The following is a 21,870-nucleotide window of genomic DNA, read 5'->3' on the forward strand; positions in this document are numbered from 1 at the left end:
TTTAAATTGAAAAAGGGACACAAAAAGCAGCCTAGTTGCATGTACACTGCTAAGCTGAATTGCACATTCAAAGTTATGAGGAGATTACTGTGCTGTTTGGACTTCCTCACTGGTGGAAATGACCACGTACACACAGAAGTCACGCTGAAACTCCGCTTCACTGGTACTGAAGGAGGTAAAGTGGTAACAAGATGTGCCTCCGTTCTTCTGATGGCTACAGATGGAATTATTTTTCTTTGCAGCAATTCGTAGAGTTACAAAGGAAAAAGGACAGGGATAATAAAAAAATCACCACTTGGTTAAGAAGTGTTACTGTAAGACTTACCTTTCTCTGAACCTTTTTCCCCAAGGACGGCGAGCTCTGAAGTCCAATGCACAGGGAATTAAAGTGTAAACATTCACATATTTAATAGTACCATCAAAATAACCATCATCACTACATTAAAAACTTCAAAAATGCATTTGCGTATGGTCCTAATATAAATTAAATATATGAACTAAAAGTAAATAAATTTAACATTAGGTAATGCTATAAATAAAGGTAAATGCGTTTAGTGTACCTTTGAGTCATAAAAATGCCTTAAAAACCAGGTAAGTTTACAGCTTATCACCAATACTCTGGATACCACTGTCATGATTTTTTTCAAACATTAAGTCTACATTTGACAATTCAGAATGATTTTTGGCCACTGAACACTTTGATGGAGGAAGAGGTGTGTGGGATGTCCAGGATGAAGTCCAAGTTTTATTTCACAATAAAACTTCTTTGATTCCCAGCGCTGATAACAAGGCTCTTTCTTTTCAAAACCTTAATTTTAAGTGCTTTTTTATTTTGTTTTTTAACTCGTTTAGATATCCATTTTGCGAAGGCTCATCCTGCTGAAGGAGTCTCTGAGGGAGAGAAAATACAATGATGAGGTCATATTTTCCATGATGAAATAAGAAGCCTCGTCAGATGAATGATTCTGTACTTGATTTCCAGTATTTTCTATAGCTGGCTACTACCAAAATTAAGTCCACTGACATTAACTCATTGCTTTTCAAATGAATTGGTTTTGGGTCTGTATCTGGGATCATTCAACTGCCCAAGGTTTACTGACATGAAAGCTGACAGAAAGTTTAATTCACATGTACGTAGAGAAGCAGCACAAACCATCTGCACTACTGAAATCTTATTTAAGTCTTTCAAATAAATCTCTAAGTGGAATTTGCCTGGGATACCTGTATTAGACTCCCCGCACAGGCTGAATTTCACAAGATTAGAAAATAATTACCATGACAAAAGTGCTTGTGAGGTTCCCACCTGGATGGGGAGGGAAGCACTGGTACTCCCACCAGCCCCAGCCAGTGAAAACTGACTCCAGCAGAGAACAGCCAGCACACAGTACATGATCTGGGGAGAGCTTAAAACGTCATGAACCTGGGTAATGAGGGAAGGCCACCTTTCTGCAGTATTCAGCAGACAGAAAAATACATCAAATTCAGCTACAGAAACATCGCTAAGCACTGCTGCGTGAGCTGGGAACGCTCATTTCCTTCTTCAGCCAGCACTAAGTCTTGCTCTTTTTATAACGTAGTTTTGCCAAGTTTCTCTTTTCACAACATTTTTTATGTTCCCCATTGCTCTTCACCTCTGACCAACACTTACATGAGGAGAGGTTCAAAACCAGGGCTGTATTCTCCTACACCAACGGCATGGACATGAGCTGAAGTCCACATTCACACAAATCTCCTAAAGGGTCTGTCGTCAAAAGCACCATCACTGTCCTGCTCAGTGCTAACAAAGCGCCTTCCAGAAAAAAAACCCACCCCACTCACTGGTGTGAGACCACGACGCCAGGGCAGCACAGTCTTGCCGGACTGCATTCGCCTGCCTCGCTGACAGGGGACACAACAGGGGGTGTCAAGCCAAAGATTACGTGGCGGGTACCTGCTGGGAAACACTTCTGCCCCGATTCTGGGAGCCAGAGCCTTGTTAGAAGCTTTACGTACCCAAAGTCCCCCTGCTCAGTCACAGCTGGTGCCAGGGGATTACAGTGCTATGGGCTCTGACCTGCTTCACACATTCCCAGCGGGGTTTTTATGTTCAGTCTCATCACAGACGAACAAAAAGCCCAGACTCCAGCTTACCGGTCTTCCAGCATGGAAGACACCAACTATTTTTCCACTCTGTCTGCCCCTGGAGCTCCTCATCCCAGTTTCACTGGGAACAAACAAGTGTCAAAGTCCTGCCACACTGAGGGTGGTTTTGAATCTAAAAAGAATGGGATGCAGGATGAAAAAAAAAACTTGTCATAGATCAGGAACAAAAGGAACCATTGCAAACACCACCTACCATAACTGCTGGGAAGGGGATGTGCTCTGAAGTCAGGACAGAAGGGGAAAGGGATGGACTCAGCCAAAAGAGCCATAATTGAAAACAAACAGATGTCACAGGTTCACCAGGAAGATCAGACACCCCAGTCCCTAGTTTCACACCCTCCTTATCTCTGCTGAAAGAGTAGAATCAAATATCCACCTGTGGCAAGTGACCGGCAGCACTGCCTTATACAACTGTGGGATCTTTCTATTTATCAAAGGTTGGAGAGCTTCCTTTAACCGGTGATAATTCCTTTCAAGTTCTCGCTGATACTCTTTTTGGTCTGGACCGATCAGGCTCTTGTTCTTGCGCAGAGCATCTTCGCATCTAGAAAACAAAAGCCTGTGAAACTTGGGCACATAAAAAAGGACCTGCTTGCTACAGATTTGTTAACCTGATAGTACAAAAAAATTAATTCTGTTCCTCTGGGATGACACATAACATCCTTCTCTATCTTGTCTTTTGGGTAATAAAGACTCAGCTGAACCGCTTGGTGTCCATGGGGAAAGGAGAGGGTGTCATATTTCCAATTTCCATTTCACGTCCAGGGTGACAACTCCTTTTTTATTTTAATTTACTCTCCAGTTACGTTTATCCTCTTTCAAGAGAAATGAAAAGCTGATCTCCACATAGCCACTTCCAGTCCAAGAGGATTTAAAGATGGATAGATCTACTGCTCTCCTCAGGAAAGATTAATAAATAGAAGACTGAGATGTTCATCAGGAACTCTTCTACTTGCAAAGATGTAATTTAAAGCAAGGGTATGAAAAGAACTGTATCATCAATGCCATTTATTGCATATGGGAAAACAACGTTGCCACTGGATCTATTTGCTTGGAACATTTTTATTTCGATTATATATATTTTTTTAATTCCTTGGTGCTTGCAAAAGATGCTGGACTGAGACTGCAGTTTGCATTACTCAAGAGGAAAGCAGAGCAGCCAGCACATTTCTTGAGAGAATTCTGCCAGCATGCTTCCACTCCATTTGGAGAAATTCACTTCAGAAGGAAATTAAATCTCCTGGCCAATTCAGCAGTTTCTCCTGACCCTGCCAAGCTGTGAGTTCATTTGTGCCAGCGTGGCTAGTTGTGTTTTCTGAAACAGGAACACTTGCTCACAACTGAACTGTGATCACGAATTCATTCCTGATAAACAGCAAAGCCAAACGACTTCAGCCCCTTAAGTCTTGGACCAGCAGCACCAGAGAAACAGTGAACCAACTGGGCAGCTGCATATGGAAACTGGACAGATGGAGTTACAACATGAGTACTCCTCTCTCCTGATACCCCCTGTGTTATTTTACATGTTCCTGTCTGGTGTGGTAGTAATAACTGCATCTGTCAGGCAGTTTGAAGACAATACTCCATACCTTTTCGTGAAGTCTTTGAAACAGAGCCGTAGTTTGTTATGATGTCTGAAGAGCTTTGGATCATTGGGTATTTCAGACAAGAAAACTTGTGCAACTTCTAATGGTCCCTTTAGAAGCAGAAAAGAAAAAGTAAGTAAGTTTCTCAGAACCATCTGTCATATCCAATCACTGGAGAAACTTCTTGCACGTAGAAACATTCGTAAAATGCAACATTTCCTTACAGAATGCATCTTGAAGAATTGCAGCTGGTAAATCTGGCATAAATCACCAAACATCATGACAACTGAATCTCTTTTAGGCTTTTTTTTGTTTAAAATAAAACTCTGCTTTTGGAAAACAGTGTGAGAAAACGCACAGATTCTACATTTGTTTTCTCTTATAAGGACTCTTGACAAAGTTTTCTCAACTCACAACTAAGACAAAGTTTAAACAATGCAGATGGAACCAAGGAAGTGTTTGCCAGCACTGCAAACTCAACCCAGAACTTGAAACTCCAGCTGTTTTTTTTCCAGCTTGTGCCTTAGTAGAGCTTTACTCATACTCTCTCAGTTTTTCCTCAGTTTTTCTCCATTCACTAGTTTTGCTTTCCATTTTGTTCAAAAACCACAACACAATCCTACTTCCACCCACCAGAGCCTGGCTAACCAAAGGGAAAGTAATAAAACTTTTTTTTTTTTTTTTTTTTTTTTTTTAAGTGAGAAGGAGAAGCAGGCAGAAACAACTGTGTATGCCAGGAAAGAGCAGGTAACTGAGGGAGGACTGTCTCAGCCACTTTCCAGATCTAACATTTTCAGGACTCTTACTCAAATGGCAAAGTCACTGAGAGCAGCTGGTCTAGACCTACCAGTGACCTTAAACACATCCCATAGACTGAATGGGAAAAAAAAATACAAGGTAATTTAGAAATAAGGCCCAACGCTGAGCATCCACTGCACTGAGTGATATGTACTACCCCAGTGTCTCCAACTCAGACAGCGATCCTCACCTGATTTACTGTGGTACCTACTGATCCTTGCAGCACCATCTGCAGCATCTTTGGGTCCGCAGGGTCTTGGTGGGTTGCAAAAGCTAATTCCTGTGTTTTCTTCTGCATGTCCTCTATGGCAACTTCAATGGGCGTCAAAATGATCTAAGCAAGTAGCCAGAATAGAGGATGCTTGTTATGGCTGAGGTTGCCAACCAGACACAGACTTTCAGAAACACCAAGGTCGCTTTGGGGTGGCACACTGAAGTGGTGGAGGACACCAATAAGACTGACAGTCTGGACAGAAGCACTTCAGAAACGCATCGTCTCAGTCTTGGTTTAGGAACATCAAGAAAAAGTTTGATTTTTAAATGTGTTTCTATATCTAGGCACTCAAGAGCTTTCCGAGATTGCTTCTGAGCGGGCAGACTCGTGTCCCTTTCTGGTCACTGCAACCAACTGCCCAGGGTGACAGCACTATGTCAGTGCCTAAGCATTTTTCGTTGTGTCCCAGTGATCACATCAGTTCCTACCTACCCTTGAAAAACTAACATAGCTATAGGATAAATCTCTCTATAAAGCCCCAGAACCCCACCAGCCTAGGGCCGTTGAGGCCATGCAAGTGAGCTGCAACACGGAGCAAAGGACACGCTGGTCAAGCAGAATGGAAGGGAGCAACTTGCATTACTACAAAGCTCACCAAGGCCTCCTGCATATACCAGCTGCTGTGATCTGGATACACCGGTGAAAGAGGTGGCAGGACATACTGCATTACTAAATTGGTCTGGTTTTGGTTTAGGTTCAATAGGAATAGGGAAAAGCTCAATAGAAATGAGACATTCTTAAACTCAAAATGAAGGAGTCTCATGCACAGTCCCTGCAGTGAACAGCCAGAGCAGCTCACGATGGTGCTGTCTGCTCTTGCTCTCTGCCGAATTTCTGCATCTTTAACAGAGAGGGGAAAGGTAGGCTAGTGATGGCCAGGAAGGTGCATCTGTGTTAATGTGACAGCGTGTCCTGGTTTTGGCTAGGACAGAGTTAATTTTCTTCCTAGTAGCTGGTATAGTGCTGTGTTTTGGATTTAGTAGGAAAAGAATGTTGATAACACACTGATGTTTTTAGTTGTTGCTAAGTAGTGTTTGTACCAAGTCAAGGATTTTTCAGCTTCTCATGCCCAGCCAGCAAGAAGGCTGGAGGGGCACAAGAAGCTGGGAGTGGACACCATCAGGACAGCTGACCCAAATTGGCCAAAGAGCTATTCCATACCATATGACATCATGCCCAGTATATAAACTGGGGGAGTTAACTGGGAGGGGGGATCGCGGCTCGGGAACTAACTGGGCATCGGTCAACGAGTGGTGAGCAATTGCATTGTGCACCACTTGCTTTGTATAGTTTAAGTCTTTTAGTATTGCTATTGTCATATTATTATTATTATCATTATCATTGTTTTTCATTCCTTTCTGTCCTATTAAACTGTCTTTATCTCAACTCACGAGTTTTTTTTTCCTGATTCTCTCCCCCATCCCAGGGGTGGGGGGGCAGTGAGCGAGCGGCTGCGTGGTGCTTAGCTGCCGGCTGGGGTTAAACCACGACACAGCGTGAAGCGACACGGCCGTGGTGTTGAACTACACGTGCAATAGTACATTATGCATGGGTTTCAGCAACATCCACTTCCCTTAGTCTTGTATAATATTTCCCTTCCAACACAGGAAGCCCCTGACAGCACAGGCCTCACCTCCTCTTTGTGAATGACGTTTATCCTGGTTTTAATGTAAGGGAAAGCGTGGGACGTCGTCAGGATTGTTTTGCGCTTGAACTGCTCGTGCAGCTCGCCGTGAGCTCGGCCATCCAGCGTGAAGGGCGTGCAGTACATGAAACGCCGCAAGTTGTAGTTTTTGTCGAAGTAAGTTATCCTGTCCTTCATCTCGTACGTGTCAAAGTACGGCTCCACGTAGGTTATCTGAATGTAGGCCTGCAGGAAGGAACCCAGGTGTGCACGGTGAGGTACAGGGCCAGAGGAGAAGAGCTGACTCCTGTGCCCTGCTTTTTAGCAGTGCAATAACCCAGCTTGCTCTCTTTCCTCTTGAAGCCACCTCTGGGAGAACTAGGACTGTTTTTTGCCTTTAGTCAGAAAAATCACACTCACATTGACTATGGGTGCTGGTAGCTGCTCAGCAGTTTCTGGACTGGATAAAATACAGCTCACTGCCCCTCTCCTCTCACGCTCTTGGCATGATGGCATGTGCAAAGTACCTGGGCCTCTGCTGCCCTTTCATCTCCTCCCTTCCCACCAACCACTACAAGGGCAGGGCTTGGGGCAGGGAACGAAATGGCTAATTCTGCATTCCTTTGCTGGGATGATTTTCCCCAACTCTCATCCCAAGCAGTCACAAGACCCTTGCACGTGGATTTCACCGCCTACTTGGTGAAATTCAGGGCAGGATTTGTCCCATTACGTTTGCATACATTCAGGACCTGTTCTACTTCTAAACCTGTACTTGTGTTCTTACCTTGTTAGGATCTAGTTTACACTTGTCCACAGGGTTTGAGTCCTTAATCACTTCAAGCACATCTTCACCAAACCGTTCTCCGTAAAATCCCTACAATCAAGAGTAAATGCATTGAAAGAAAACATCAAATGAGAGATGGGGGTTGAAGAGACAAAGGCATATTCAGGGGAGGTGAAGCTCCACATGCCTTCTACAGTAGCTGTGCCGGGGCTGAATGTGATCTGCTGAACCTAGGAGAATTAAATCAGTTGCATTCCAGGGGCAACAGGAAAAAACAAGCCTAATGCCCTGGAAGGCAGGAGAACTCGGGAGCCTTCCAACTGCACGCACACACGCTGCACGGTTCTGAACAAGCCATTTGAGCTCGCTGTGTCTGTGAGCTCAACTGAAAACTGAGGTCAATATGGGATCTGCCTGGAAATCAGGTGCCGCATCAGAGGATAGCTTTGCTGGGCTGGGTGAATGGCCAGATTCTGAACTCAGTTTCATGTGCTTAAACCCTAAACAACGCTGCTGCTTTCAGCGCAACGTGACAGCAGCTGAATTGTTGTGAGCAACAACGTGACATCAGATCTGTTCTAGCAAATAAAATAGGGCCAGGTCCGCCCTCTGGCCCTACGAACAAGTAGCATGGCACTACCCAGAGCCATGCTGCTAAACGCTCTTCCTCTCCCCCTGGGGAAGGCCTCATCTGTGCACTGTGCTTACTGGGAACAGTCTCTGACCCACGATGTCCCCCAGACTGTGCCAGGACATTGCCTAGACACAGGTTAGTTGGCACAACTCATCAGGCCAGACTAACAGTTACACAGTGCAGATGATCGCTGGGTGGTACCCGGAGCTGCACCCAAGCCCCAGTTAGATTAATCAGAGTTGCCTTTGCTTCTTCACACCTGAAACAAGCTTCAGACCTGTGATGTCCCACCTCGGGGGCTCTGAAATTCAGCCACTTTAGAGGGCCCAATCTCTACGAGAGTAGAGGAACACGATGTGAAGGCAACAAAATGACAGCAAAATGCAGTACTTTGTGAAAGTCAGATCCTGAAAGGCATCTCAGCCTTTTTTCAAGCCCAGGTCATCCCTTTTACACCAGGCGGCTGAAGAGAAATGCAAACACAGTATGATACGCCACAAACTCTCGAATGATCATAGCAGGTCTGCAGCTCTTGCTGCAAGATCAGGGAAAACCTGTGAGACTCCTCTCCCTGCATTCCTCCCGCCTCCTGCAGAGGTGGCACCGGCAAGAGGACAGGAGACATCAGGCCCAGCTCTGGGTCACTGCATGGGGCTCTGCAAACGGTTTTGCCAAGGGACTGTTTCTCTAAGCTCAGCCTTGCATCAGTCTTCAAGAGGCACAGTGCCGGTTTTGCCCAACGATTTTCATTTCCACCACTTCCTGTAATTTGGCAACGCAGCTCTTAAGTAACTGATGCAAAATAGTTAAACTGCAACTCACAGACAGAATTTGAGGTCAGCCACAATCATCTCACCTCGAGCCTATGGGAAATTTCAGCTAACTTTGTTATCGCGGGTTCCTTGTAAACAAACTCTTGCTCATCCAGGTCTCCAAATTTAGTTCCATAAAAACCAACCCGGAAGTAGGTGCCAAACATCCTCTTTCCATCCTAGGTTTGGAGAAACAAAAGGTTATTTCAGTGTGGAGACATGCATACCCCCGAGCACAGCTGCAGGCAGACTCCTGAATTTATGCAAAATAAAAAAGAAATTAAAAAACAAGGAAAAAAGTAGAAAGGAAGAAGGGAAAGAAAAACACACCTGGTACTCAGCATGAATGCATTTAGCAGCAAACACGGCAATGAAATTATAAACTAACATGAAATTATATGGATCAGTTACGACCATTAGCCCAACCCTGCAATGACTTTTCCCACCCCAGGAGGAGTCTGGGGGTGTTGGATGTCTCTGAGGAACAGTCAAAGGCAAGTCCCTTCATTTGGGTAATTATTTCAGGCTCTCCAAATCCTGTGCAGACACCCCTTAGCCTGGTCCGTAGCCTGTAGGCACAGGCGCAGGGAAGTCCAGTTGCTGACAGCCTGCAGCACGCAGGGAGGATACTGCACGCAGACACCCCTGAAAATTACCCACACCAGAGCCCCCATAATCCACTCGCAAGTAATTGCAGGATTGGGCCGAAGTCAATGGCCAGTTCACTCACACACACACGCAAGTGCTTTTTAAATAGCATGTCAACTGGAAGGTGTTACATTCTCTTCTAGTAACTAATGTCTAGTAAAGAGGGCCAAAGTCACTCCTGGTGAAAGCAGATGCAATCCACTGTATCATGTACCTGCTTCCATTTGACCCAGTGGTGAATTTGGCCCCGAAATGCAACAAAAGTAGAGAAACAAGAAAGATTTTTGCTGGAAAAGTAACGAAGAAAATCTGATTAAGAGAGAGAGAAGAAAAACGCTTTAAAAATAAATCACACCTTTGATTTTGTTAAAAAAAACTCACGCTGCATGCACAAACCAGAAATGCCTTTCAGCAAGAAACTCTAAAATGTTCACCTTTACTCTCGTGAGAAAGTGTGATGTAGTATATAATGCTCAATGTTTCTGAATCTGGGCTAGTGTTTGGTTTCAAAGAGCACTTACAGATGTCCTGGCTGCCGTGTACGATTTTTTTTTTAGTATTTTGCTATGGCAAAACTGATCTCTTGTGGTGATGGTGAACATGATCTATGGAAGGCAAAGAGGATAAATAAGCCAAACTAAAATAAAAAAAAAACCTCAGGCAAAGTCCAGAGACTGGAAAAAGCACTGTCATGGCAAGCCACCGCCTTCTCCTGGCCTGGAGGAAGCTCTGGGGTGTCGTGCCGGAGCTGCCCAGGCACGGCTCGGCTCCTCTCGCCCGAGGCACAGCCAGGAGGACGTGGCGTTGCCTTTTTGGGGCGAGGGCTGCTGCTCGCCCCAAGCGCCTTCAGGAAGGCAAAGCTCACCGATGCCCACCTCTGAAGTGGCAGTGAAGCCTGAAGTGACCAGAGCCAGCAGCAGCCTTGCTTAATACACGCAGGCCACGTCTTGGCTTTACTATGGGACATCGACAGACACAAATTCATCAGCTCTGCTCTGGCAAGAGTGCAGATACATGCTCCAATTTAAGAAAACAAGGAGTCACACCAAGAGTTGCTCATATGCTTAACGTGGCGTGGGCAGCTCCTTGGACCCCTGCTCTAGCCCGTCCCTCCGAGCATCCCTCCTCCAGAGAGGGGCTTTTATCCAGCTCCACCTGCCAGCGTGGACTACAGGGTTTTGTCACACCACAGCCATCCCCAGCAGCACCTCCCAGGGTGTGACCCCCAGCCGCAAAGCTATTACTGTTTTATTGGAAGTTCCATCTGGCAACATCTGGTTGTTATTTCCCTGGACTCCCTGTCTTTCTCCAGTGCCCGTCCCTCTGGACCCATACAGGAATGAGCAGTCTACAGAAGCCTTAAGTTACTCATCACTACCTTTTCAAAGCCGCAGTTTTGGACAATATTACCCATGCTAAAATCCCTCAATGCCCAGCATTTCCAGCTTCCTGTGCTATTTTTTTCAATTCAATCTCAATGTTATAGGCAGAAGACTGTGATTCCAGGGCTCCTTTCTCAAAGCACTTCCCAAGGTAGCATCATGCCTGCCTAAGGGAACTGCCACACAAAACAGTTCCCCAAACCTTACACGGGGCCTGGGAATGCTCCACGTGGAAGATGGTGTGATCCTGCACCAACCCAGGGGCACGGGGCAGGCCCCAGCAATGGAGGACAACATGCTGCTCTTCTAATTCATGTGCTTTTTCCTACCTACTTGTCGAGCGACTTTCAGGGTATGAAGCACTTGCAGAACCTGGTCCCTACAAGGTGAGTATCTGCCGCGTGGACATCTGCCCAGACAGCTATTTGTTACAGGCAGTGTTCGTTTATGTTGCTGTAAAAATAACAACGAGGGAGGAAGAAAATGCTGTCTGTTGATCAGCATAAATTAACAAGGAGTTCTGGTGGCATTTACTAAATGCATAAAGTAAGAGTAATGGGGCATTGGGAAGTCCCAGGAGTGGTAGCAGCAGGGAAGCCTGGTGAGATTCAGTGCCCTCGTGTGAAGGCAGCTCCCAACTTATGTACTTGTTTCCTTGTCATGAAGACCAGCTGCACTGGCTTTTCCTGATAAATCCAGTTGCTGAAACTCAGTTATCATAAGGATCCCAGGGAGAAGTGCCGGCAGTGAGGAGCACTCGTTAGCCCCTAATGCGACAGAAGCACCTCTCCACAAAGCCCTGGATCCATCAGCCATGAAATGTATGTGACTCATGTTGGGGGATCTGTACCTGGAAGCAAGGGGATGGAAACAAACTCCTTCAGGAGAGCAAACACCTATGGGCCATTCCATACCTCACATACACAGTAGCTGCCAGTCCCCTGAGATTAGGAGAGCTCAGTTTCATGCCTGGCATTAAGAATACGGGATGGCTCTGTACTAGGACCTTTGAAATTTAGCCAATACCAAAGTCTATCTAATCACAGTACTGAAAACAAAACAAATAACTTAAAAATACTCCATGGTCTTGTTTCTGAAAAGAGCTAAAAATGCAGATATGAGGGAGAAATTATTAAAAGCATTTTATCTCCTATTATTTTATGAAAAATAATAGGTCTTTGGGAGGAGAAGAGAATGAAGGTGAACACTGAATAGCCATTACAGAACTGGCAGAGCAGATAACAGCCACCATGATTTATGAAGGTTCATGATTTGTTATTATGCATGGTAAATACCTTTCAAAATTGCTGGGAATAAAGTTTTAGAGTTATCTCTTGCACGCACACAAAAAGCTTTGCCAACAAGATTTGAAAAAAATCAGACGCAAGAGTGATCATCTGCTTTCTTCACCAAGACCAACACAGCAGCAGCTGCCTGAAGGCAGAGTCAGCCTCAAGTATGTAGGAATGGAAGTAACTCCCTTCATACACACTGTGCAGAATGCAAAATCCAACCATCTTTACCAAACTGAGCACTGTTATTTTCTTGCTCAATTTTAACCCAAGGTCCTTTGCAGTGTTGCCAACTATTACAAGTCTTCCAATATCGATTTTTGGAAAGTACCAGCTCCTGGAGTCCTGCTATTCGATGGCAACCTCACCCTGCATACTTGAAAAAGCATTTTTGAATTCTCATGGCATAGCATGAAAAGATTCTTCCTAACAACTTTCCTAACTGGAATGTAAACAAAAAGAATTAATTCAACATTTATTCAATGAACAAACACACAAGCAGAAAAACCCACCACTTGGTATGTTTAAGCAGATATTGGTGCCAGACTCAGGATACTTCAGTGCTTGTAGTTGGCAATACTACTTTCCTTGTGACGTGAGGGGGGGTCCTGCTGTTGGCATAGCTCTTTGGTAAAATGAAATTGGGGTTTCCACAGTATAAAATAAAAAACAAAAAGGGGGGGAGGGGGGAAATAAGAGAAAGGGGAAAAAAAAAAAATTCCACAAGTAGGAACTTACCACAACAGACAATAGTAAGAGTGGGGAGGAGGGTCAGCAACCAGGGCGACAGAGGAGAAAACAGAAAGTATTTAATTAGGGAAATTCCAAAAAACAAACAAGCAGCAAATTGGCAGCAAATAAACTTTAAAATAAAAAAGGGTGAGCATCAATTAAAGTATTTAAAATAAGGAAAAAAGGCAAAACATGCAACAAATCTGAAAGCTACAAAGCACAAAGATCAGAAAAAGTGTGGCAATGAAGGAGCACGATGACAGGCGAGAACTGAAACCATGGGTGTCTTTTACCATGCAGTAAAACATGACTGAGTGATGTTAGAATCATAACCGATGACAGGATTTTCTTCAGGGGTCGATTTAGGGGCAGACTAATCAAAATAGATGCTCACAGGCCTTCACATTTGTTGGCTATTGAACACGTATCATTTACACTGCTACAACATGTACTCTGGATTGCTGTGCCGCCTCATCTGCTGGGACTTTTCACAGGAACAAGTAAACGATTTGCAGGGCCAGCCCCTTAAGTGTCAGGGTTTACTTTTAAGCTACTGAATTTTATTTCTTGCTAGGCCGGAATTAAAACTGACATTCAGACATCATCAGCCCAAATTATTTATATCACACAATGCAAAAGAACTTTGGTCTTGGCCCCGGTTCAATAAGTGTGGGCTTAAAGGCTCTCCTGTGGTGGAAACCTGGAGTGAGATGGCCCATACTACGTTGCCTGATTCACAGAAAAGCAGAGATAAACTGGACAGCTGAAGTCTAAGCAAATAATGTAACATCATATTCACAAAACATTTAAAATGTCTTCTGAGACTTCTCGACGCTCATGTACCCACTGTGTCGCCTGGACTAGGGCCTGAGTTATCAAACTCGCTCTGCTGTGTGCGACTGCAGATGAAGCCGACTGCTTTGTCTATTTTTAATCCAAATGTGTGGTTCTCACGGTGTATGTTGTAGAAATGTGAGGAAACAGCCTCTACAAAAATGAAAGCAGCAAAACTGACTCCAGTTAACACAACTGAGCTATTTTACTGCCAGATAAACAGCTACATAACAAACTGATTGTTCTTAAATGAACAGAATGAAGCAGCCTATTCTCTGAGATATGATCTGCACATGCAGTAAACCAGTTTTGTGTTTCAGTACCTCTGAGCATTATTGCTTAAATCGACCCCTGTGGGTGGGGTGAAAATATGGTATGAAGGGATGATATTCTGTGTCAATGCTGATGAAAAGAAATATAAACAAATTATAAAAACAAACTAGTGATGATACAGTGGCTCATTCACCAAAGAACCTCATTAGTGGAACACATCAGCATCCATGCACTACCTACAGCTTCTTATGAAGAATTTCCTACTACAACCACAATCGGTTTATTGGTATTTCTTTGGTTAATGAATTGTTTTAACAGCAGACAGCAACAGAAATACCCACAACTAGCACATGTGGGCAAGCGTTGGCGTGAGTCATCTGAAAAATCTATTAGTGTTCTTTACTAACTAAAATGGAGTTACCTACCTCCCAGCCAGTACTCTGTGTAATAAAAAGTAAAAAGCGCATGTCACAGAAACCAAAAAAAAGTTTCAAAGGCCAAAACACGACCATCAACGTAAGGTATCATAAACCTGAAATGGTTTCAATGATTGTAAGTCATCATGCATCCAAAACGGCCTTCTCTGGCCCAGGACACTCGATGATTGTCCTCTATTGGTTCACTTAACCTCAGGAATCTGGCAATGCCAGAACATGGAGAAAACCACCAGACCCTCAGCTGGATCCTATGAAATCGATGCACTAATCCACATCTACTGAGGAGCTGATGGCAGCATAAGGGTAACTACACCAACAGACAAACGATGTATCCAGCAGCCCGTGACCAGAAAGCTGATTGGGGTGGGGGGCTCGGAGTAGCACTGGCATGTACTGGAGCAGGGTCTGCCGAGTCCTTGCCTGCCCTGACAGAAAGGCATGCACCCAACAGACCTCTCCTAGAAGATAACGTGTGCTTCTTGAGAGGTGCCAAGTGCTCTCGTCTCCTGCTTAGCTGAGGTCTGTTGAGCTTTGTGAGGGTTGATAACTTCTGATGTCTCTCATCAAACGCTCAGCACCTAAGCTGGTGGGTTTTGCACCATCTAAGTTTAGAAAGGTTCCTTCAATAATTTATCCACCATATGAACAGACAAATAAAACCCCAACATTTCTGAATGTTACCTACCAGGCTAAAGGCAAGATACAGTGGTTTTTCCCAGCATGCAAAACACAGTTTAAAATAACATCTGAAAGGATAAACTGACAGGTGATTGGAATTTTTAGCTCTTGGATATTTCTGAAGTTACAATGAAACTTGGTATGTGATGTTCTCTCATGTTTCTCATGTTAAATGTCCAGAGAGAAAAAATCCTGTTACCAATCCTTGCATTTACTGTGGATCACCGTTTGACAATTCTCCTGTAATCTGATTAAAACGTTTTTTCCTTAATAGGTAGTTTTTGTTTTCACTGAGCATGTGAAGTTTCTTCACAATTCACATTGCAGCTGAAAATTCAAATCATTACCTGGTGAACAATCTTGCTGAATGCTTCTTGGAGTTTACCATGAATAGTAGATAGCTTCTTGGCATCTCTATTAGCTTCATGAATAGGAATAAGGACTTTGTAAACCTCATTAACCGCTTCATACATGCCAGCCTACAAAAATAAGGTCCATCAGATGGCTCCATCAATTCAACGGCAAGAATAATACATACTACCAGCATTTAAATTATAAAACTGCAAAATTAAAAGGTGGCTTAGATACCACTGTGATGTAATCAGCGTCTTTTCTTAAAACATACCCATACACGAATGGAATAAAATCCTCAGTTACCCTTGAAATCAAGAGCCTACTGCATTACACATTGCTACTAGTAAATAGATTATTAACAGAATCAAAACTGGGATATTTTGGATGGATATATGCACAGAAGCACAACAAGCTACATAGGATCCTAACCAAATCTATGGGAATTAAATATAGAAGCTTAAGTGCATAGTACAGCTCATTCTATTTAGCGCATCTTCAACCTAAGTGACTTCTGCATCCACTTTTGGCACTCCATGAGATGGGCTTTGTGAAGTTTCCTTAGGATGTCTCTAATGGAGGGGATCCAGCCCACCGCAGGCAGAGACACTGCATCGCATGGCTTAGCCAGCCCACAGCAGGGGTTCTAGGTCTTTGCCTGGAGTTATTGCTGCTTGTACTTAAACCCACTGAGTGCTATTTCATATTGTGTTGTGGGAAATACTTCACTTGCTTTCCTTGGTTTCTGATGGATACACTACTACCAGCGCATTAACATTGCTCACACAAAGCTCTCAGCCCACTTCTTTTGAAGAGGAGGAAAAACACTACGGCCTTTCTTTACTATTGTGAACTCCCAAATGTGCAGTGTTGAAGTGAAAGACACTGGAAACACACAAAGGCCTCTTGGTCCCAGATCCCGTTCTTCGCACAGTTTACTCCAGAGGGCAAACTGGGCTCTCTTGAACAACTAAAACTCCAAATGGTCCGTGCAAATTAAGCGGTTACAATAGAATTATACAGTCTCATAGAGAAAACAGTTTCCTTCATATTGCCCAGCAGTGTAAGATTGCTGAAGAAGATAGGTAAAGAAATTAAAGTCTTCTACCATGGAGAAAGACGCTGCAGCCTGTTCCAGCAATCCCACAAGACCAGCTTCTGTAAAATACTTTCCAGAACAGATACCTTCTTCATCTGGTGATACAACATCATCAGAAACTGCTGACTCTTCCAAAACATTGGAAGATATGTTCTAAGGAGATATAATGCAGATAAAATATTTTTACTCAATTTAAACAACATTCAACACTTTCACTACTTTGAAAGCCAGCTGATTTTCAAGCAAATCCTAAAATTTCTGAAGAGGCAGCTTTCACATGCATTTTATTTAATTTCCTTCTGAACCAGCATGGTACTTTAGCATGTGCTTAAGCTAACTGGACTGGACCACCTACACATTCAAAGCAAAGTATGTGCTTGTTTGCTCTGCTCAGAATTGCCCTGCTTAACATTACTAGTCACAGGAACCACTTTCATCAACTGCACCCACTACACACTGGCTAGATCAAAGAGGTTAAAAACCCATGACTTAAATGGAGAAATAAGAACTGGATTCACTCAGCCTATGGATGTAAAGACTTAGGGGAACTAAGACAGCCTTCAAGCATAATAAAAATTTTCAGAAGTTGCTGTAATGCATTCTCCCCAAAACAAACTGAGGAAGTGCAGTATGAGTATGTAGGCACAGTAACACCTGGCACACGGAGATACTCTGTACCTCAGCAGCAGATGACAAAACCCAAGAATACCTTACGGAGGATAATTCCCACCTGAAATGTAACACACCCTACAGGGAGGTATTTTCGGTCTTCCAGCATGCTTAGATATTCAGCCACCAAGGCTGCAGAGTGGACCAGGCACTGCGCTGATTCAGCATGATTGCTCCTCTCGGAGTGCTTTCCAGCCATGTTCTGCAGCCATGTCAGGCGCAGGTCAGGGGAATTCTGATAGCCCTTTGCAATCCTAATTGAAAAGAAAACTTCTGTGATTAGTATTTAGTTACTTCTGCTTAAATAACAACCACCCTCAGTGCTAGGCTATCTAGAAATACATGAGATAAGAAGCTATATAGATGGAAAGCTACCCTAAATTACTTTATAGATTTCTGAGCCAGTTAGTGGCGGGCAAGAAACTGCAGCTACCCCCTGATGGCAGAATGCTTTTATGGGTGACTGCTGAAGCTCTTGACCAAAGCTCGTATTTCACTTGGAGACTGGTAGTAAGCCAAAGGTGTGGGACAATCAGAGCAGACCTGCCTGGTTGCTTATGACAAAATCTCTGCTGCCTTCTAAGAAGCCTTCAGGACCATTTTTGCAGACAACACCATGCAATTTGGTAGCTGGGATCTTAACATGGCTCTGGAATATCCTTTGCATATGGAGACCATCATAGGTACCACCACCAAAAAGGCTTTTGTGCAAGCAGGTCCTGGAAGATCCTTAAGTTTTCCCTGAGGCAAGCAGGGAGAATTGTCTTTACTCAGGTGGAGGATGAGATTGTCAGAGCCTGCTGGCAAATGGAAGCTACTTTTATCCAAGATAAGCTAAATAAACGCCAAACAAAACCTATCAACACCACATGCAAACACAACAGACAGGTATATATTGGTCCATGAGCACTGAGCCCCGGAACTGCTCCAAAACCAAGCTCTATAAGGGCTCAAACGTGCAACATCTGAGTCCAAAACCAAACAGCGAGTAGCTGTGTTGCTTTCAGGTGAAGTGTGAATCATGGCAAGCAGTTTAAAACAGGATTAAGTTCAAAGTAAAATAATTGCTAATAAAAAACAAGTAATGAAAGTTCACAGCAATACAATACCTCACGCTCTAAATACAGGAAGTGCAGTAGGTACTAAGCTTTGTTCAAACACCGTGCGGAGCACTGACATCTACTGTCCCTACGGTGCAATGGTTATAAACTCTACCTGTACATCAGGTCAATCAGCATTTCTGGATCTTCCTGGTGCTCCTTCATTTTAACTGTGTCAGAGAGGATCATATGGAGGTTGAACACTAGATCCTGGACCTATAAAAAAAATATACTGCTGTAATGAACTGGCAATGGGAATCGAGCTACACACTGCTATGTTAGGACCGCAGTCACTCTGAACCTTTGTGTTTGCACCTTGTTGTCAGAATTAATCAAGGACCTGGGTTTTATGTACTTAGGTGGTTTAAAAAAAAAAAAAAAAAAAAGTACCTTCTTCAGGGAACGCATGCAAATTCCAGGTCTAGATGGAGGTTTAAGCACAGCTTGTTAATGAACTACACATTACTTCTCTTGTGGTATTTCTTTTACCTGATCAGGAAACGTTGTCTCCCTAAGTTCCAGATCTTCTTCAGCATATGTCAAAATAGTCTTCAGGGAACGTCGCAAAAATTCTTCGTTGAAGTTCTGGGATGTCCCCACCAGGGATGAGAGAGACATGGTCACCTGCATTTTCACTCTGGCAAAGTTCTGCAACAGAGATATTGTTATGGTATTTCAACAACCTGGAGATACTGCAATGGCCTGGTGCAACATTAGTGCTCTGGTCATTGTACCCTCCTCCTGACAGATACCTGATATAAAAAAGAAAACTCAAGTTTTGCGAAAAGGGCTGTCTCAGAGCAGTGATTACAATAAACTTCTGGTGCTGCCGAACTTCATAATCTGATGACAGCACTATTTAGTTCCAGGTGATGGTTCTCCTGCAAAAGTTTTATTTTTCTCTCCTTCAGTATCCTCTCCTCTCATGTACCCTGAAGAAGATGATGCTCAACTCCCCCTCGTGATACAGCCTTCATTCCAGACAGCTGCTTTTGGTTTGGTCTAGCCTAAGAACTGGAGTCACTGTTAACTCTCTGCTATCGATCCACTAACAGTCCTTGGGCCCAGAACCAGTGGGTCCCTCCAGTTCTGCTACTCACCGTGGGGGACTGTAACCAAAGCATGTAAACAAAGATGTCTGGAGGAGCGTTTTGTGATACATAGCTACATGTATGCCTACAAAATACCAACTGGAAGAGTTAAGATGGGGAATTTTCTTGACAATTTAAAGTGCACATGCGTGAGTCAACCTAAGATGTAATTAGAGGTAAGATCTGAATGAAAACAAAATCCCAGCATTGCTAACTCACCTCCACCAACACAGCCCTTTCAGAAAGGACACACACTCTAGCTGTGTCACAACAGAAAGGGCTGTGTGGCTGTTTCTGCTCTCACCTAGAGGTGTGCGAAAGCAAGGCAGAGGGGAGTTCCTCCAAACAGCCCCTCGAGTGCAAACTGTCCAATCTGAAGAGTATGCAGACCTTCCAAACTGACAGGTCTGGAAACTCTTGCAGTGGATGTTCCAGGCATAGCTCTGCATCTCTCTATAAACCGACACAAAAGGCAGCTTGCCTGCAAAGAGATTCTGGGCATACAGCTTGGACTCTGACACTGGAGACTGGACACTCCTGCTATGCACTGACCGACAGTGTGAGGTACTGCAAGACCAGGAGCTAGGCAAAGTCATGTCACTGCTGTGTGCCTCTCTTCCCTTTGCATGTCACACTCGTTTTGATGGTAAGCCGTCCAACAGCCTTTCTCCCACAGGAATACATGGAGCTCCATCCAGCAGTCCCCAACCAGTTTACATGTAATAACCTGATGAAGTGCAGCAGGATACTCACGTTCCCAATCTCAAAGTTTTGCCTCATCAGAAGGTAAAGAGAGGCACTCGCATGCGACCGTATTGTGCTGATACTGCTGCTACAGTGTCTCAGGAGCCTCAGGCACAGATCTGCACACTGCTCAGTCTCTTCTTCAAACAGCAGCTCAGGGAACTAGAAAAAGAGCACACGAGAAAATTAGTGCTTGGACAGACAGGAACAAGCACTCAGACAAAAAGGTCAGGGCAATCCTCAGCAATGAGCATACACTGTCATTAGAAGAAGTCCAATCCCCTCTGTTTTGCGAGGACTGATGCTAATTTGAATCACTTCACTTTTACAGTAAGGCAAAGCAGACTCACTGGCAGCACTGGAAGGCAACTCATTTTACCTACCCCCACAACTCGCTCCTACATCTACACCCGTACATCAATTTACATCAGTTCCAAAAACTCAGGCTTAAAACTTTAAGCTTTCCCCAGTACATCTACAGAAACTGGGAAATTGTTTAAATTATGGGCCCAGTAAAACAAATCCATTTTAAGTGAGATCGTACAGCTTAAATTCCACCTGTGCTTTGTGCTCCCTACTGGCTAGGTGCCTCTGTCCACTTACCACTGGCCAGCAGGAACCCACACCACACTCAGGCTGTGTGAACTGTACCTTTGCGTGCAGCTGTCAAACCCAAACTGCATAAATACAGGTACTGATCACGAAAACCGGTCAGGTTTTATCAACCCCCAGACCACGCTTCTTGAAAATCAATACTGCACAAATTAATAAATGCTTGGTGAAGTGACCCCAACGCAAAGGAAGAAAACAGTCCCATCCTCCATCAGTGCTGCTCAGGATATAGTATAGTATCCACAGAGAATTCACCTTTGAAACCAAAGCCCTCTGTGTGGCGAAGCAGTGTTGGAGATAAAGTGCACTTTGGTTGCAGGCCATGCTGTGCAGAAGCACTTTCAGCACCCCACCGAGGATACTCTCTTTGGACTCCGTCACAGAAACAGTCTGCAGTCAAAAGTAAACCAAGAGTTGCATGAACAAAAATTAACCTCCCATATGTATTTGTGTTGTGTGTGAGACAGAGAGAGAATAACTACTGAAAAGCCCTTTGGCATGGAGAAATTACCCGCTTAGCTGGGCCTGCAAAATAGTCACATTACTGAATCAACCCTCAGGTAATGAAAACCTGACCCATGCGCTAATGCCGGTGGAATGATGACGCTTCCTACCCGATGAGGCTCTGACCTTTGGGGACCTTGTTCTACTGGAGGGAAAGTCTGTAGCTGGCCTCTGGGTGGATTATTCAGGTGCAAGGTGCAACCCTTGGGATTCCTGGGTCTCTCTGCAGTCAGAGGCAGATCTGGTAAGCCTGCTACTGCCTGCTTCCAGCCCGTGCCCAGGTTTCATTGGTACAGAAAGCAGGGGACAAAACTGCCATATGTCCTCGCTCACCTGTGGAGAGTGAGGAAATAGCTGGGCTGTGGACACAGAGACCAAGGAGCCTGGAAGCTTTCCTGCACTGTGCAAAGTAAGTACAGATACAGGAGGCTGACCTAGAACCTAATGACTTGAGGCAGATTTGGGAAGAACTGGAGGAATCGGTTAGAACAGGGCAGGACTTGGAAATTTTTACAGTTCATTACTGAGTTTTTGAACAACCGCTTCTTATACTACAAAAAGGGAACAACTTTCAAAAAGACCGAAGGAAGCTGTTGCAATGTAAAACCAGATTGTTATGGGCTGAGGATTAGGACAGGCATTACCACCCTTCCCGCTGCAGCAGGGGAGCTGAACAGTTCTGACAGCATTCAGGCAGTTAAGAGCAGCAGGAAGGTTTTGTTTAACAAACTGCTGCCTGGCCAGGTGATCGTAATGCTATTGCATCTCTA

General features: G+C 44.2%; 1 protein-coding gene across 1 annotated transcript in view; it reads right to left on the reverse strand.

Moving 5' to 3' along the window:
- Positions 1-245: 245 nt before the first annotated feature.
- The window catches only part of DOCK7 (dedicator of cytokinesis 7), a 108,052-nt gene continuing 86,427 nt past the window's right edge, over positions 246-21,870 (reverse strand). Inside the window, exons 37-51 of the mRNA XM_050901073.1 lie at positions 20,852-20,986; positions 19,994-20,146; positions 18,639-18,797; positions 18,265-18,365; positions 17,111-17,303; positions 16,390-16,533; positions 15,278-15,409; positions 14,241-14,255; positions 8,699-8,833; positions 7,209-7,298; positions 6,434-6,670; positions 4,717-4,860; positions 3,732-3,838; positions 2,519-2,686; positions 246-891 (exon numbers count right to left, since the gene is read on the reverse strand). Coding sequence (XP_050757030.1) covers positions 849-891; positions 2,519-2,686; positions 3,732-3,838; positions 4,717-4,860; positions 6,434-6,670; positions 7,209-7,298; positions 8,699-8,833; positions 14,241-14,255; positions 15,278-15,409; positions 16,390-16,533; positions 17,111-17,303; positions 18,265-18,365; positions 18,639-18,797; positions 19,994-20,146; positions 20,852-20,986 — 1,956 coding nt within the window. The 3' untranslated portion in view covers positions 246-848. The remainder of the gene's footprint in view (positions 892-2,518; positions 2,687-3,731; positions 3,839-4,716; positions 4,861-6,433; positions 6,671-7,208; positions 7,299-8,698; positions 8,834-14,240; positions 14,256-15,277; positions 15,410-16,389; positions 16,534-17,110; positions 17,304-18,264; positions 18,366-18,638; positions 18,798-19,993; positions 20,147-20,851; positions 20,987-21,870) is intronic.

This window comes from Gymnogyps californianus, chromosome 8, assembly GCF_018139145.2.
Source record: "Gymnogyps californianus isolate 813 chromosome 8, ASM1813914v2, whole genome shotgun sequence".
Taxonomy (NCBI): domain Eukaryota; kingdom Metazoa; phylum Chordata; class Aves; order Accipitriformes; family Cathartidae; genus Gymnogyps; species Gymnogyps californianus.